Source organism: Chamaea fasciata, unplaced genomic scaffold (assembly GCF_029207755.1).
Source record: "Chamaea fasciata isolate MVZ Bird 193981 ecotype frontalis unplaced genomic scaffold, bChaFas1.0.hap1 SCAF_8, whole genome shotgun sequence".
Classification (NCBI taxonomy): domain Eukaryota; kingdom Metazoa; phylum Chordata; class Aves; order Passeriformes; family Sylviidae; genus Chamaea; species Chamaea fasciata.
Window position 1 is genome coordinate 10870846 of NW_027094093.1, and position 13487 is coordinate 10884332.

The 13487-nt window shown below is 39.3% G+C and overlaps 1 protein-coding gene across 8 annotated transcripts in view; it reads right to left on the bottom strand.

Annotated features, from left to right (window-relative positions):
• Positions 1–13487, bottom strand: part of ANKRD44 (ankyrin repeat domain 44) — a 131474-nt gene that overhangs the window by 5603 nt on the left and 112384 nt on the right. For all 8 annotated transcript variants that reach the window (XM_066189632.1, XM_066189629.1, XM_066189627.1 and 5 more), the window contains 9 exons: positions 9697–9775; positions 8495–8612; positions 7630–7846; positions 6884–6971; positions 5937–6020; positions 4580–4725; positions 3662–3744; positions 2425–2507; positions 1247–1338 (listed from right to left, as the gene is read on the bottom strand). In XM_066189632.1, coding sequence (XP_066045729.1) covers positions 1247–1338; positions 2425–2507; positions 3662–3744; positions 4580–4725; positions 5937–6020; positions 6884–6971; positions 7630–7846; positions 8495–8612; positions 9697–9775 — 990 coding nt within the window. The remainder of the gene's footprint in view (positions 1–1246; positions 1339–2424; positions 2508–3661; positions 3745–4579; positions 4726–5936; positions 6021–6883; positions 6972–7629; positions 7847–8494; positions 8613–9696; positions 9776–13487) is intronic.

Below are 13487 nucleotides of genomic sequence, written 5' to 3' on the forward strand. Positions count from 1 at the left end.
TAAGGAAGCCAAGATCTGCAGCACAGATGAATTTGGTGGGCAAAAAGTGAATACAGTTTTGTTGCAAAATACCCACGTTTAAGCACTGATTGCAGTCAGTGCATTTCCTCTTCCATGTTAGTCCTGTGTGTTCGAAGTGTTAATATTTAGATCTGTACGTATGCTAAGATTCTACTTGAATATCTGTCTTTTAAACTGTGCATGCTGTTCCTAGGAAAACTAAATGTGTATAAAATTTAAACTTAATTGTCATTTGTTACAGACAAATTAGCTGGACCTGTATGTACTATTTTAGGCATAAAATCTGTGGTTAGAAGCTGGTCTGGTTCATTTTACTGTCCCCTATCTCTAAAGTGAGGTTAGGGTCGGATGACTTCCGTGGAACTCATTCATGCAAGTATAGCTAAGTATCATCTGGCTTATAGGAAATACCACTCAGTTCTTTTCATCCATAGATCTCAAACGTCTTGCAATGATGGCTGAGTAGTTACTTTACTATTATTACTACTAATGATGGGTGACTAGTTACTTTATTTATTTTTACTTTACAGATATGGAAAGATGGAGGTGCCAAATCGTTACATTAATGCCATGGAGTTAGTATTGTGAGAAAGACCAACTTATTTCAGGAAGATGTTTTTAAAAACTATAATTGTAGAATCACGCCCCTCTATGGTTCCTTATAATTTTTAGGGAAGGACTTCACTGAAGTCTGAAACAAAATAATTTAGTAACCAGTTATGTTTTTTATGAGAGAACAGTCATTTAATTGCATCTTGGATTAGGTCAGATAATTGGCAAGCACAAGGTTTGATCTCAGAATGAGCTGGGACACACTCAAACATATGTTGATGGTTTTCTTCCTACCCATTAAAACATGCGCTGATTGAATGCAAAATCCTTAATTCTTCTGCAAGGCGTCAGAATTATCCGGTGCCACTTGCATGTTTAGGAAATTCAAGTTACCACTGCACTCAGGCATTAAAAAAGACTAGCTGTTGACAGTACATGCAAAATGAACAGTAAAAGGGACCACTGTGATGTTTAAAGTAGATTTTTATACTAAAGAAAAAGTATCTTTTAATTCTTTTTTTAAAATAGGTACTCACACAACTGTGTGTCTGTTCTTGGAAGGATAAAAGCATCAGTGAAGCCTATCATCACCTTTTAAGTCTATTGCTTCGATCTGTTGTAAAATTACCTGTTGGGTCCTACTGAAGACTGTCAAAGTGTATCATTTACTTACCATTTTCATCTACTGCCAGGACACAGGCTCCTTTGGCTAGCAACTCTTCAACCACCATCTTTAGGCCATTTCGTGCAGCAATATGAAGAGGTCTACAAAAACATAACAATTCAACTTCAGTTTACAACAGATTTTCTAAACAAAGTTAGGCAATGCTTAAAGCATACCCAGTATCTGAAGGAAAATAGTTTCCTTCCTTGGATCATTAGAATTACATCATAGACACTAAATTTTATTGCAGCCTTTGAAATAATCGTCATGTTCCACATTTAGAAAACAAGAATTATTTTGTGCAAGCACACGAAGATTGCTTAATACTTTCCAGCTTAAGATTTTCTTTAAAAAGTTCTCATTTTTGCACTGTTGGCAGCACACCATTGATGTTTAAAAAGAAAAGGAATCCAAGACTGAAGAAATGCCTGTGTTCTAGTCTTAATTCTGGCTGCTACAGGCTGTTCAATATCATTGTATTGCCTTTTTATCCTTGAATACTAAATTGCTAATCTCTGTTACTGCAGAGCAGCTGGAAATTAAAAATAGCCATTAGTTTGCTCCTTTCTTGGCCCAACACCCAAAGCACTGGTTTGGGGACAGCTAGCAGGACAGGAAAAACATTTCCATTTTGGAAGAGGGGAAAGAAGGGCTAAGATGGAATGAATTATTCTGCAAGCTCTAGGTGATCTGCCACCTGAACTCATGGTTCAATCTTCTATAGTGGGATTCCCCCATGCCAACAAACAGCTGCAGCTGATAACATGTGCTATGGACAGAAGTTGCGCATAAAATATCACCTAAAAAACCTTCTGAGAACTAAATGCACCAGCTTAAGTCTAAGTAAGGCTAAATAAATTATTTAAATTTAAGGTGAAGCTCAAAAAGCTAGAAAATGCCAGAGGTATACTTAGACATTCACATGATTGATAGACATTTTGATATAGTCTTCAAATAAATGACCTCAAATAATTTTTCCACCAGATCATGCATAGAAATGGCATCAACAGAATCAAAATTAAAAGTGAGAATACAATACAATTTGGGTTGTTTTCAAGGGAAAGCATTCAAAAAAACCAGGAATTAACTTTACTGTTCTATGAAGTAATCTGAGACATGAATTTGAAACAGTAAGGTGGAATATTCTGGTAAATCAACGGAACTTGAGAGGATCAGGCTATACTTACGTCTGCAATGCATTATTTTTTGCATTAATAAGGCTCTGTTCTTGGATCTTGTCAAGTATTAACAAGGCACATTTTTCATGACCCTGTAGTCAGGGAAAAAAAACCCAAAAGTGTTAATTTGCTGAGAAGATTGAAATTGAGGCAAAAGAAATGTTACATAATAAAAGTGAAATTTAATAAATCAACCTGAAATACAAAACATGCTGCTCAGTAAGGCTGTGCAGAAGGTGAACTAAGCGAGTCTTGAAATACCATTTGTGAACCACCACTGCTGGGGTGTTTTAGCACATTTAGAAATGTAGACATTCACCTGTCTTTCAACCCTGCATTCATTAAATATGAATTCACTTCCTCAGCTTTCAGAGAATGCTGTGTTTTCTCTTGAGTGAGCGTTCAGTGGATGATTTATCAGAACTGCACAGTGACAGAGAATGCTTTCATCTCAGAAACGAGTACCACACTTTATGGGTATTTAAATGCCTTTCTGTATTATTAATAAGCTACTACAAAACCTCTTCAGTGTCAGAGAGCTCTAACAATGGAACTTTGGGAATAATATAGAGCCAGGCCTTATTTCTGATCCTGTTTCAGCACAGCAAGTTGCAGAAGCTGAGCCTACAGTCCTGGCAGGTGAACAGCTGCCTGAAGGACCTTGAGAGTTCAGCAAGGCTCATGTGTCTGCAGAAACTGGAGTAATATGATCACACTGGAACCCAATCTGTGCAAAGGAGCAGAAAAGGCCCAGGAGAGGGAATCCTATGGGCATTTTGTCTTGCAGAAATAACAGTAGATATTGGAATTAAGAGGAAGAAGGGTTAGGAAGAGACACCATCACCCACCTAATCAATACCTCTAGTTGCACACCTGCTTCATCAAGGGAAAATTTTGGACTCCTTCCTTTCACAAGAATTGGAGATTAATAAAAAATAATTTTATTTTTCTTTGTTACTGAACCTGTTAATCATTTTTACAGTGAGATTATCTGGTAAAACCTTAAAGGGTTTCCTTTACTTCGCTTAGTGTCACTTACTTATGTTTCAGCTGTCGTAAGAGCCATCCCTATTTCTCAAAGTACATTACTTAAACAGACTAGAGAAAAAGCTTGGAACAACTTTCCCTTTCTCTTCACAACTTTGACCACCACATTTCCATTGCAGAAAACACTTGGGAGCATAAACACACACATATATTCACACAGACTCATGAGAATAAAAGCACAGACAGGTCTTCAACTTACTTTACTGCTAGCCAAGTGCAAAGATGTATTCAACTCCTTATCTTTTAATGTCAGGTCAGCCTTGGCAATGTTCACCAAAAAGTCTGAGGTATGGAGTACAAATCAATGAACAAACCCAATGGACAGATGAACATGTCAAAAGAGAGGAAAAAAAATTCTGTTTCAATATACATGTGTATAGATGCTAATCAATTAAGTCTTAATATGATGTAAGCCTTATAATCATGAAATTAGCAAATGAGAACAGATTAATCCTGTGCAGTTAATCAGCAAGCAAATGCCGAGCTAACAGCTCGTTTGTGGTGCCCCAAACTGTCAAACATATATTGATCTTAATTTTATGAACTTCCTTATTTGCAGATTAGCAGTTTTTGCCTGAATCACCTCTGCCTAAGAACAACTGTAAATCCTGCTTTGACAGGACTAAGGGGATATAAAGAACTTGGGGTGCAGCTAGAGGAAAAGGAATTCTTGGAAGCCCATAAGGTCCCCAATCTGTGTGCCTGTGGCACACAGTCTAGCCTGGAAAAAGCAGCTGCTGATGGCTGCCTTCTCACGAACGGGGCTTCCTGTAAGACAGGACAGAAAAAGGTTACATACTCTTTTTCACACATGCAGCTTCACTGCTCCTCAAAATCAAGGAAGTAAATAGGAGCATAAAATTACTACTGCCTTTGTGCTCTTTACAAAGCGCTCTTGGGAGGAAGTAAGACTCAATTTTGTTATTGCAAATGTTCACCAAGACTGCCGAGAAGAAGAAGAAGTAGCATTTTTTCATGGATGGACAGCTATCCTCTTACAGAAGGATACTGTCCACATAATCTGTTTTCCTTGCTGGGTTTCCCCAGGATGGCAGGGATGCCCTGTGGGGCAGAACCGCGGGGGCAGAGGGCAGCAGGCGGGCAGGGCTGCACTCACCCACGGCGCCCACGTGCCCGCCGTGCGCGGCCATCATGAGCGGCGTCCTGCCGGCGCGGTCGGCGGCGTTCACCTGCGCGCTGTGGCTCAGCAGCAGCTGCAGGCACTCCACGTGGTCGGCGAAGGCTGCGGCGTGCAGGGGCGTCCTGGGGAGCAACACGCACACAGCTTGTGCTAAGGAAGGGCAGTATCCCCACCTCCCCTAAAACCGCTGACTGCAAGAGATCTTATTTTTTTTCCTACCAAATTCGAGTTATTACCATAAGAAGGTTGTGGTAGCAGCAGCTGAAGTAAGTTAAATAATATTTCCAGTCTCCAAGGGTGGATATGATAGTATGGAGATATTATACTGAGAAGAATCTTGTATTAGCAGCCTATTTTTTTTAACAGAGCATACTGTGTAACATGAAGAGCCTCGTCCTTATTCTACCTTTTTTTTTAAGCAAGCCTCTGTTGGGGATGACTGTCAGAAAAGAACAGATCCATTATTTAAAAAAATTAAAATATTTTGAATTGTAGTCGAAGATACTGCAGCAACAAGCCACAGATAACTGCAGTACTATAAAAGGCAGAAAGAATTCAATTTGAAGGTTATCAGTTTCTACAAGACATAGACACTGGAATTCATTCGCTGTGGCTCTTTGGCATTTTGGGTCTGAAGGGTGACTACTAGAGATGAAAGGTAGTTGGTACACAGCCCAGCTCAGTGCTGCTCCTGTTTTCCTTATTAGCAAAGGTGAGATGCTCTTACCCTCACAGAATTAAGTAATCACTGTTACTGAGGGTATTAAATTTGTTTTAATCAAAGAAAAGAATGAGTGTTCAGTTTTTAGAATTTCAGCAATTTTAATTAAATATATACATATATGGTGAGGAGATTCTCAATGTGACCAATGAAGGATTGGGCTGAATACCCATCTCTTGCTGTAATAGTTTTATTTTGCTGGATAGATATTCCCAGCTGTGTGCCCTGAGACTGCCAACATAACATGAAAACTATTAATGAAATACTTTTCTGTGTGTACATAGTATCACACCATTTAGCAAAGATAAATGTGTTTAAACATTTAACAAAGAAAACAGGCGCAGGGAAACAGCCTATAGCCATAGCTGTTCTAAACAAACAAAATATTATTTCTTTTATATTTTTTTCATATGTACTCTGACATGGAATACTTCATATTCTTGCTTCAAGTGAGACACCATTTAGCTGTGCTGTAAACTGCTGTCTGAAAGAGTCAGCAGGACAAGTCTTAGCTCAACCATAATAGATAAGGATTAGTGCCAGAGGTTCAGAAAGAACTATGAAAAATACTAAATGGAGTCATGAAATGCAATTTGTTCAAGAAACTATTACCTTCCCTTGTCATCTTCACAATTGACAATGCTGGTGTCGATGGCTCCGATGAGTAGTGATGCACAGTTTTCATGATCGTTGATTCTGCCAAAGAAAATACATTTTTCACAAGGTCAAGTCTACATATTTTTTCACTTTCCAATATTGGTTTACTTCACTTCCCATTAATATTTCTTAGTGGTTATTTCTGAGTTACCCTGATCTGCCTTTGTCTTAATGCTTTTAGTCACACTTCTGCATATTCATCATCTCTCCATTTAACCAAACCGCATCTGCTACGATGGATTTCTACCTCTAAAGCAAAGCTGATCCTCAATTCACTATGCACAAAGGTAATTTCAAAGTCCAAAAAAAAAAAAGCTAAGATATAACCTTAATATCTTAAAATCCTTAGTCTGTATGTTAAACACACCTGAGCCTGGAAAGCACTCAGTCATAGACACTTAAATGAAGAGAGATTTATTCTAATGTTTAATGTACTGAAACCCACATCTCTTTCAACTCACACATTTAGTACTCTGATTTGATGGATGTGTTCCATTAATACTTTTTCTGGGTTTTGTTAATTTGTCTCATTTCTTTATGAAAATGAACCGTATTTACTAACAGTAATAGACACACAGTATAGCTAACACACTTCCACATTGGATTAAAAGCTATTTTCATTTTAAATTTGCACACATGTTTAAACTGCACACATTTTAAGAGGCTGGAGAATTGCATACTCATTTAAAATAATAGGAATACTGACCTTTTTTTCAAAGCTATTACTAGAGATTCTGATTTGAAATGTTTCAGCCACAAAGAATTTTATTTCAAGTGATCAGCTTTAAAATCACTTGCTCATGCAAATAATTTCCTAAAAAGCTTGCTTTATTCTCATAATGCTACTTTCTGCAGACATTTCTTAAAGCAACATGCAGTTGTTACTGGAGATTTCTACTTACACGGCACAGTGCAATGGAGAGAAGCTATTACCATAGAACTTGTGGAAAAGTTTTTGTTCCAATAGTACCTCTATGCAGTTTTCATGACCTGTGAGAGAGCAGATATTTCAGTGCTGCACAAAGCAGGCAGTTCACTTAATTCATATTAGGCTTACACAGGTTAGAATTCAACACTTCAAAGTTCAAAGTTGAACACAATGTGTATATAAGCTCTTATGTGATAAATCAGAGGATTTTTTAATTTCAGGGCAGCAGCGAGAGAGATCTGGGCTAATATTAGCATTTACTGAGAAAAAAGGAAAGAAAAAAAGCTCTTTTTAATGTGATGTCATGTATGTTGCATTACATCCAAAGCTTAAATGTCAATACTGAGAAGCTTTATCCTTATATTAAGCAACAAGTTCAGATGATCCAGTTTAGAATAATCAGTTCAGTTCAGAATATCCATCTATTCACATGGTCTCTCACACCAAGAGCTCAAAGGAGCATTCCTGGTCACACAGAAGTGAATTCCAGCATGGACATGAACAAAACCAGAATTTCATCCTGGCTTCTTGTGACTTGGAGCAAAGAGCCACAAAGTCCCTGGGAGGTATTGCTGGAATTTCCCTGGCCTCTGAACTGAAGGGTGCACAAAATCAATGCTAACTACAGACAGCAAACAGGGAGCATTTGCCTCTTCATTTCAAGCTCCTCCACCACGTTTCCCCACAGCTGAGGCCAGCCTTGCCCCAGGAGAGCCTTACCATTGTAAGAAGCCCAGTGCAGGGGCGTGTAGCCCTGATTGTCCTTCAGGCTACAGTCCTCCTCGGAAAGTGCCACCTGCAGTAGCTCGCTCAGCCACGTGGCGTGACCCCGAGCTGCTGCAAAGTGCAGAGGTGTCCTGCCTCTGGCATCTTTACACAAAATGGAGACTTCTTTCTCTAACAGCATCTGAACACATTCTTCATGCCCAGTCATGATCTGGTAACAAAGACATGAGTAAAGAGGTTGACATAACACAGATTCTTGCCCCGGAAATATGGGATGTGATTGATGCCTGTGAACGTGAAATGGTGTGGATGAGATTCAGCAGGCAGAGATGAGAGCCCCTTTGCTCACCTGCTGAACTGCTGACTGCAGTTATCATAAAGTTCTGTATAAATACCATCCCTTGCATCAGCTCCACATTGGGTAAGAAGCTAGACTTAGCTAGGAAAGTCTAGCTTAGTCAAGCTGGACTAGAAAAGATTAGATCTGCCTCTAAAAAATCTTACGGGACTTGCACCATTCCAGGAAAAATGAAAGTAAGTACTGGCCAGTTCTTTCAAAGAAATTATTTTCAGAATTCTTAAGGTGCTCAGTTACAAGAATAATGATTGCTATTACAAAGTGTTTAGAGACAAAAAAACCCCAACTGATCTAAAAATTATTTTGGCTAATTAATTAATTCAAATGTGAAATAAACGCAAAGCATTACTAGGAGCAGATCTGTCTTGCTTTGCATCTCATACGTTATGCTTGGTCATGTTTCCAATAATTTACAGTGTTCTCTAGATTTAAATATCCCTGTAGTGAGTGAGTTGTGGTCACAGCAAAACAATTAATAAAGGATTATAAAAATTAAGTCACCCCTCGATGTAAAGCTGTGCATCCCAGGTGATCAGCTGCATCTACGGATGCTTCTTTTTCAAGTAATAAAGAAACAGCATCAATGTGCCCATATGCCACGGCAAGCATTAGTGGAGTTCTAGGAAAAAAAAGAAAACCAGAGCAGTCATAGCTATAAAATGGCATACTATTTGTCCCTGCTAACACACAGAGAAAGAGAAACCAGGAAGCCCTGCATTTCTTGCCACTCCTACCCATGAACCTGGTTCTTTCCCCATACTCATATGACACCCGAGTGAAGACCTTTTGTATGAAATTATTAAGATGTTTAACAACCAACTGCCAGGACTGAAATAGTAACAAGCCCACTTGTAAGCAGTTTACAGAGCAACACCATTCAAGACAATCTGTTCTCTTAATAACCTACAATTACTGTCACCTCCAGTGACACACGAGTTTTACAATACTAAGTCCTGTGCACGCATGTCCCTGCTAGTTACCAAGATGACAATGACCCAAAGTATTTATTTTGCAGATGCTGCACAGTTGCTTAAAGGGGATGAAGGGATCTGAGGAAAATATTCAAGCTACAGTTTGGACTAACATACCTTTCATTTGTTTCTGAAAGAGATCTATTCTCCATCTATTTTTAGGCAGACTAATACCATTTAAAACTAAGTGTGCAGTCATTATTTGTACAACACTGTATGTTCCAGACATCCCAAATGAGTTTCATAAACCATTCACATTTTCAGTTTAAAAATATATCTTATTCTCCCTCTGTAACTGTGATTTAACAAGCAGTAAAGTTTTTGTAGGAACATCTCAGATGCATGTGTCATCTCAAATAAACACTGTGTCCCACTGCACCAGTCTATGTACCAAATAAACCCTAGAATAGTAATGTTTTAGAAAGAAAAAGACTCTAGAGAAACATCTCAGGAGCTTGTTCATTTTTTATTGAATCTGGCCCTCAACATCTATAAAAGATTGTTTAAAAGATTTTTTAAAGTATGAAGCAGAGGCTAAGATTAATGATTAGTCCTTTCCACATGGCTTACATCAGCTGAATGTGTACTTTGTAATCTCTGCCAAATTCTGTGAGGAGAAGGGCAGGAAATACAGTATTTCAAATAAGTAGTTTTTTGTGAGAAATATGAGATGCTATTTGAATTACAGAGCTGAAAAAAAAAAACAAACCAAAACCCACAAAGAAAACTTACTGTCCTTTGGCGTCTGTCACATCGGGGTTGTCTGCGACTTCCAGCAACAACCGTAAACAAGGTGTATGGCCATTAATGACTGTAAAGGAAAAATACCTTATGTTTGATTTCAGATACTTTTCCACTGGAATGCTTAGGGATAAGAAATGTCCTTATAAACATGGAAAATACCGCACCATATAAGAGATCAATATTCCCCCAATTTTCACTTGACTTGTGCCAGTGAAATGGTGAGCTGTTTTCTCCTTGACCTCACAAAGATGAGGATTAGTTCTCTTAGACACAAAAATCCCAAATGAGTAGAACAGAAATTGTGATATGCAGTACTGAGAAGATTTCTACTGAAGCAGACAGCTTTTCAAAGTTCCCCAGACTGAGCAGGCAGGCAAGGCTTTTTGAGCTCAGGGTTGGAACACAGTAGGAAGTACACTGTCAAGACTCCTTAATTTTATGTGCACTGTACAAGTGAGTACTTCAGTGCTGCTATGAAAAAAAAATCTGCAAAGAATGACCAATGATACAAATGTCATATTCATAAAAGCACGTAACACCAGAGACTAAAATTCCCTTTGAGTTTATCCATTTTACCAAAAATAAGACTTATCAGAAACACTTGGGTTTGGTGGTGTTTGGGGTTTTGGTTTGGTTTTTGCTGGGGGGGTATATTTTGGCGGTTCTTTGTGTTTTGTTGTTTTGGGGTTTTTATGTAACCCATTGCTGCTAGGATCCAGCCCTGAGTTACTACATTCTCCAGGGCCTGACACTGAACCCCATCTGTGTGTCAGCTGCCTTTAAGGCTTCAGACTTTCATGAGATGAGGAGACAGATATTTTCTTTGAAAAACAATTCCTGTGCTCAGTAGATATATGTTGTGTTCTTATTACAGCAAGTCATGCATTCACACTGCCTACACCCTGTGGGCTGAGGCAAAACCCTTGGACACCACCTATGTCACATCATGCTGGCAGAGAAACCGGTGCACATCATCACATTTAAATTACTCATCCAAAAATAATCTTAGTTGATTTACCCAGAAAAATAAAAGACGTTTTTAGTTATTTACCACTAAGTAATGACATATACATAACATGTAAACAGTTTTGCAGGGCTGATGATTCATTGGCTTTCAGGGGGGTGTGGGAAATAAAGGTCTGTTCTTTCTGCCAGCAGGATGAAAAGAACTCATACCTTGTTCACAAAGATGTGTTAAAATTATTTTGGTAAAGGACTTTCGGAACAGATACCCCCAGAAACTCCTAAGAGCTGACCCAGTGATTGCTAAGCGTTACAGACCTTGCAGGGAATGTTAGTTTTGCCAGCAGACCCACAACCCTAACACTAGGGGAACATTCGCAACGGATTCCCCAGGCTAGCCAGAGGAGAGGCTGGTGGCAATAAAATTACACAGGGAACAGATCATTTAAGCGAAAGAAATTCCCTGTTATGAGGTCAGAGGAAGTTTATTCCTTCATGGAGACAGACAGAAAAAAAGAATCACTTCGTTAGGTGAGTTCTATACACCAGCCACAAATCCCTTTACTGACACAAATGTGCAGAATCCTGTCATCCAATCCAGCACTTGAGGCCTCCTGAGCTCTGTGTTCAGCAATTGTGCCGGTGTAATTAGAAGGAATGAGGGCAAACAAGTTTAAGGGCATGGGCACACATTGCCTTCTTGTTTCTTCCCAGTGCACAGTGCTGCATGTGCAAGTGCCCCCTTCTGTGTGTGCAAATGCACACTGCCACTCAAGGGAATAATTCAGCAAGAATCCTGTTTGATTTCTCAAAAGACACCACTTGACCTCGCACATTGCAGCACAGACACTGACTGTGCAGCAGCTGCAGGCCGCGTTCCCAGCAGGTGGCACCAGGCCTTGCGAAAACACTCCTCCATAGGGAACGCGGCATGGAAATTGGCACCTTGCAAGAGGCTGTCTAGAGTAGGCGCTGGTAGAAGCTTTACTCCAGAGATAATTGCCACAGAACTCCACAGAGCTCTTGAGTGGAAGGTTCTAAACGTTGTCTTAATGGATATTTACCCGAAATGCATAACTCACATCTGAAAGCTTTCAAATTCATGACAGTGGTGAGTTTCCTGTACTAAAGAGTTCAAAGACTCAGTCCATCTGTGCATTACTTTCCGTTCTGCCCAAGGTTCCCTTCTGTGTGTCATTCCTGGGTGTAGGATTTTTTTGCCTATTTTCTTGGTTTGCCTTTTTGTATATGTGGTTTTTTGTTTGTTTTTAACACGTACCTGACTTACTTTGCTTCACTGCAAATTTAAAGATCAATTTATTTGCATGCCTGGGAATGTTTTTTAGCCGGAGAAGCAAAAGCATCATGGACCAGAAAAGTCTGCAACGAATCTTCCTACTGGTTTCACTCAATACTACACCGATGGAGGTGATTAAAAAACAAATTAAAAGGGGGTGGGGGTATACGAAGGTAAGAAAGATGTGTATTAAAATAACATCTTCTATTCAACAAATTTACTCAATTTACTCAACAGATTTATTCAACAGATCCATGTTTTAACGCAGAGCTGCTAACAAGAATAAGGCTTTGTTACCATTCACTTTTCTCAGTAGTGAAGAACCTTTACAGCTCAGTTGTGACAACTAGAAACTTACGTCACTATAACCACATTTTTAAATAAATGCAAATCTTTGCTATAGTGATGACGTACCAGACAAAGTCACACCTTGTTTACATCAGATCCCAAGATATATTTGAAGTAGCTACGGGGAAAGCTTCTGACCAACACAGCTCAGTTTTGTGGTAGCAATATATTGATTTCAAGTAATTAAACCATCAGTATTTATCATGGGGAGAAATGTGCTGAGTTCTGATGCAAAGTTTAAGCAGACAGGAAGCATTTTTAGCATGCAGTGTGGATGTATTATGAGCATTTCCTTCAGTACTGCAGACAAAATTGATAAGTCGATTCGACCTCGTGCCTCTGGGTTGCACTTACATGATCACACACAGAGAATAAACTGATATTACAGAATAGATGTGCATTTCAGCAAGATTAAAAGATAAGCAGGAAGACAATTAAGTCTGGTCCTGAATTAATTATCCACGTGGTATTAATTTTCCTTCCCACTAGAGGCCACTGCTACCCTGTACGGAGCCCCTCCTGGAACAGCAGAGGAGACACATTCTCTTTGGCACCTCTGCATATTTACCTGACAGGTACATGTCAAATAATAACCTTCAAATAAATGACAAAGTCTACATTTCCCAGCTAATTTTGCATGTTACATAATTAAAACCCCACACATGAGGAAAGGAGCAGGCTGCCAGCCAGTGCAAGTTCAAAGCTGGCTCAGGAGGAGGAGGAGGCCTGAAAGAGGAGGGAGGTGAATTTCTGTGGTGTTGCCACTGCAAATGGTTGCAAGTTTTGAACACCAGAATAATTTCATTGCCAATCAGAGCCCAGATCTATTTTTTAACCTTTCTTCTCAAGGAGAAGCAGTGAGGCAAGTGATTATTTGGCTGAAGAACCAGCAAGAGACGGTGTCATGAGGGAAACATCACACCTTCTGAAGAGTAGATGGTAACAGAGAGGCAAGCAGGTAAGGGCAGAGCAGTAATGGTGTGCAAAAATATGGGATTCTGCATGAAGGAGGACTGAACCACAGGGATAGAGGAAAAAAGATGAATGAAATGGAAGAAAAAGGGTTCAAATGTACAACATCAGCAAATAAGCATCACTGCTCAGGACATGTGAGAATGTTCTTCCCTTTAGAAGAAAAGGGCATAGCAACAGCAGGTAAGTAAAGATAGCT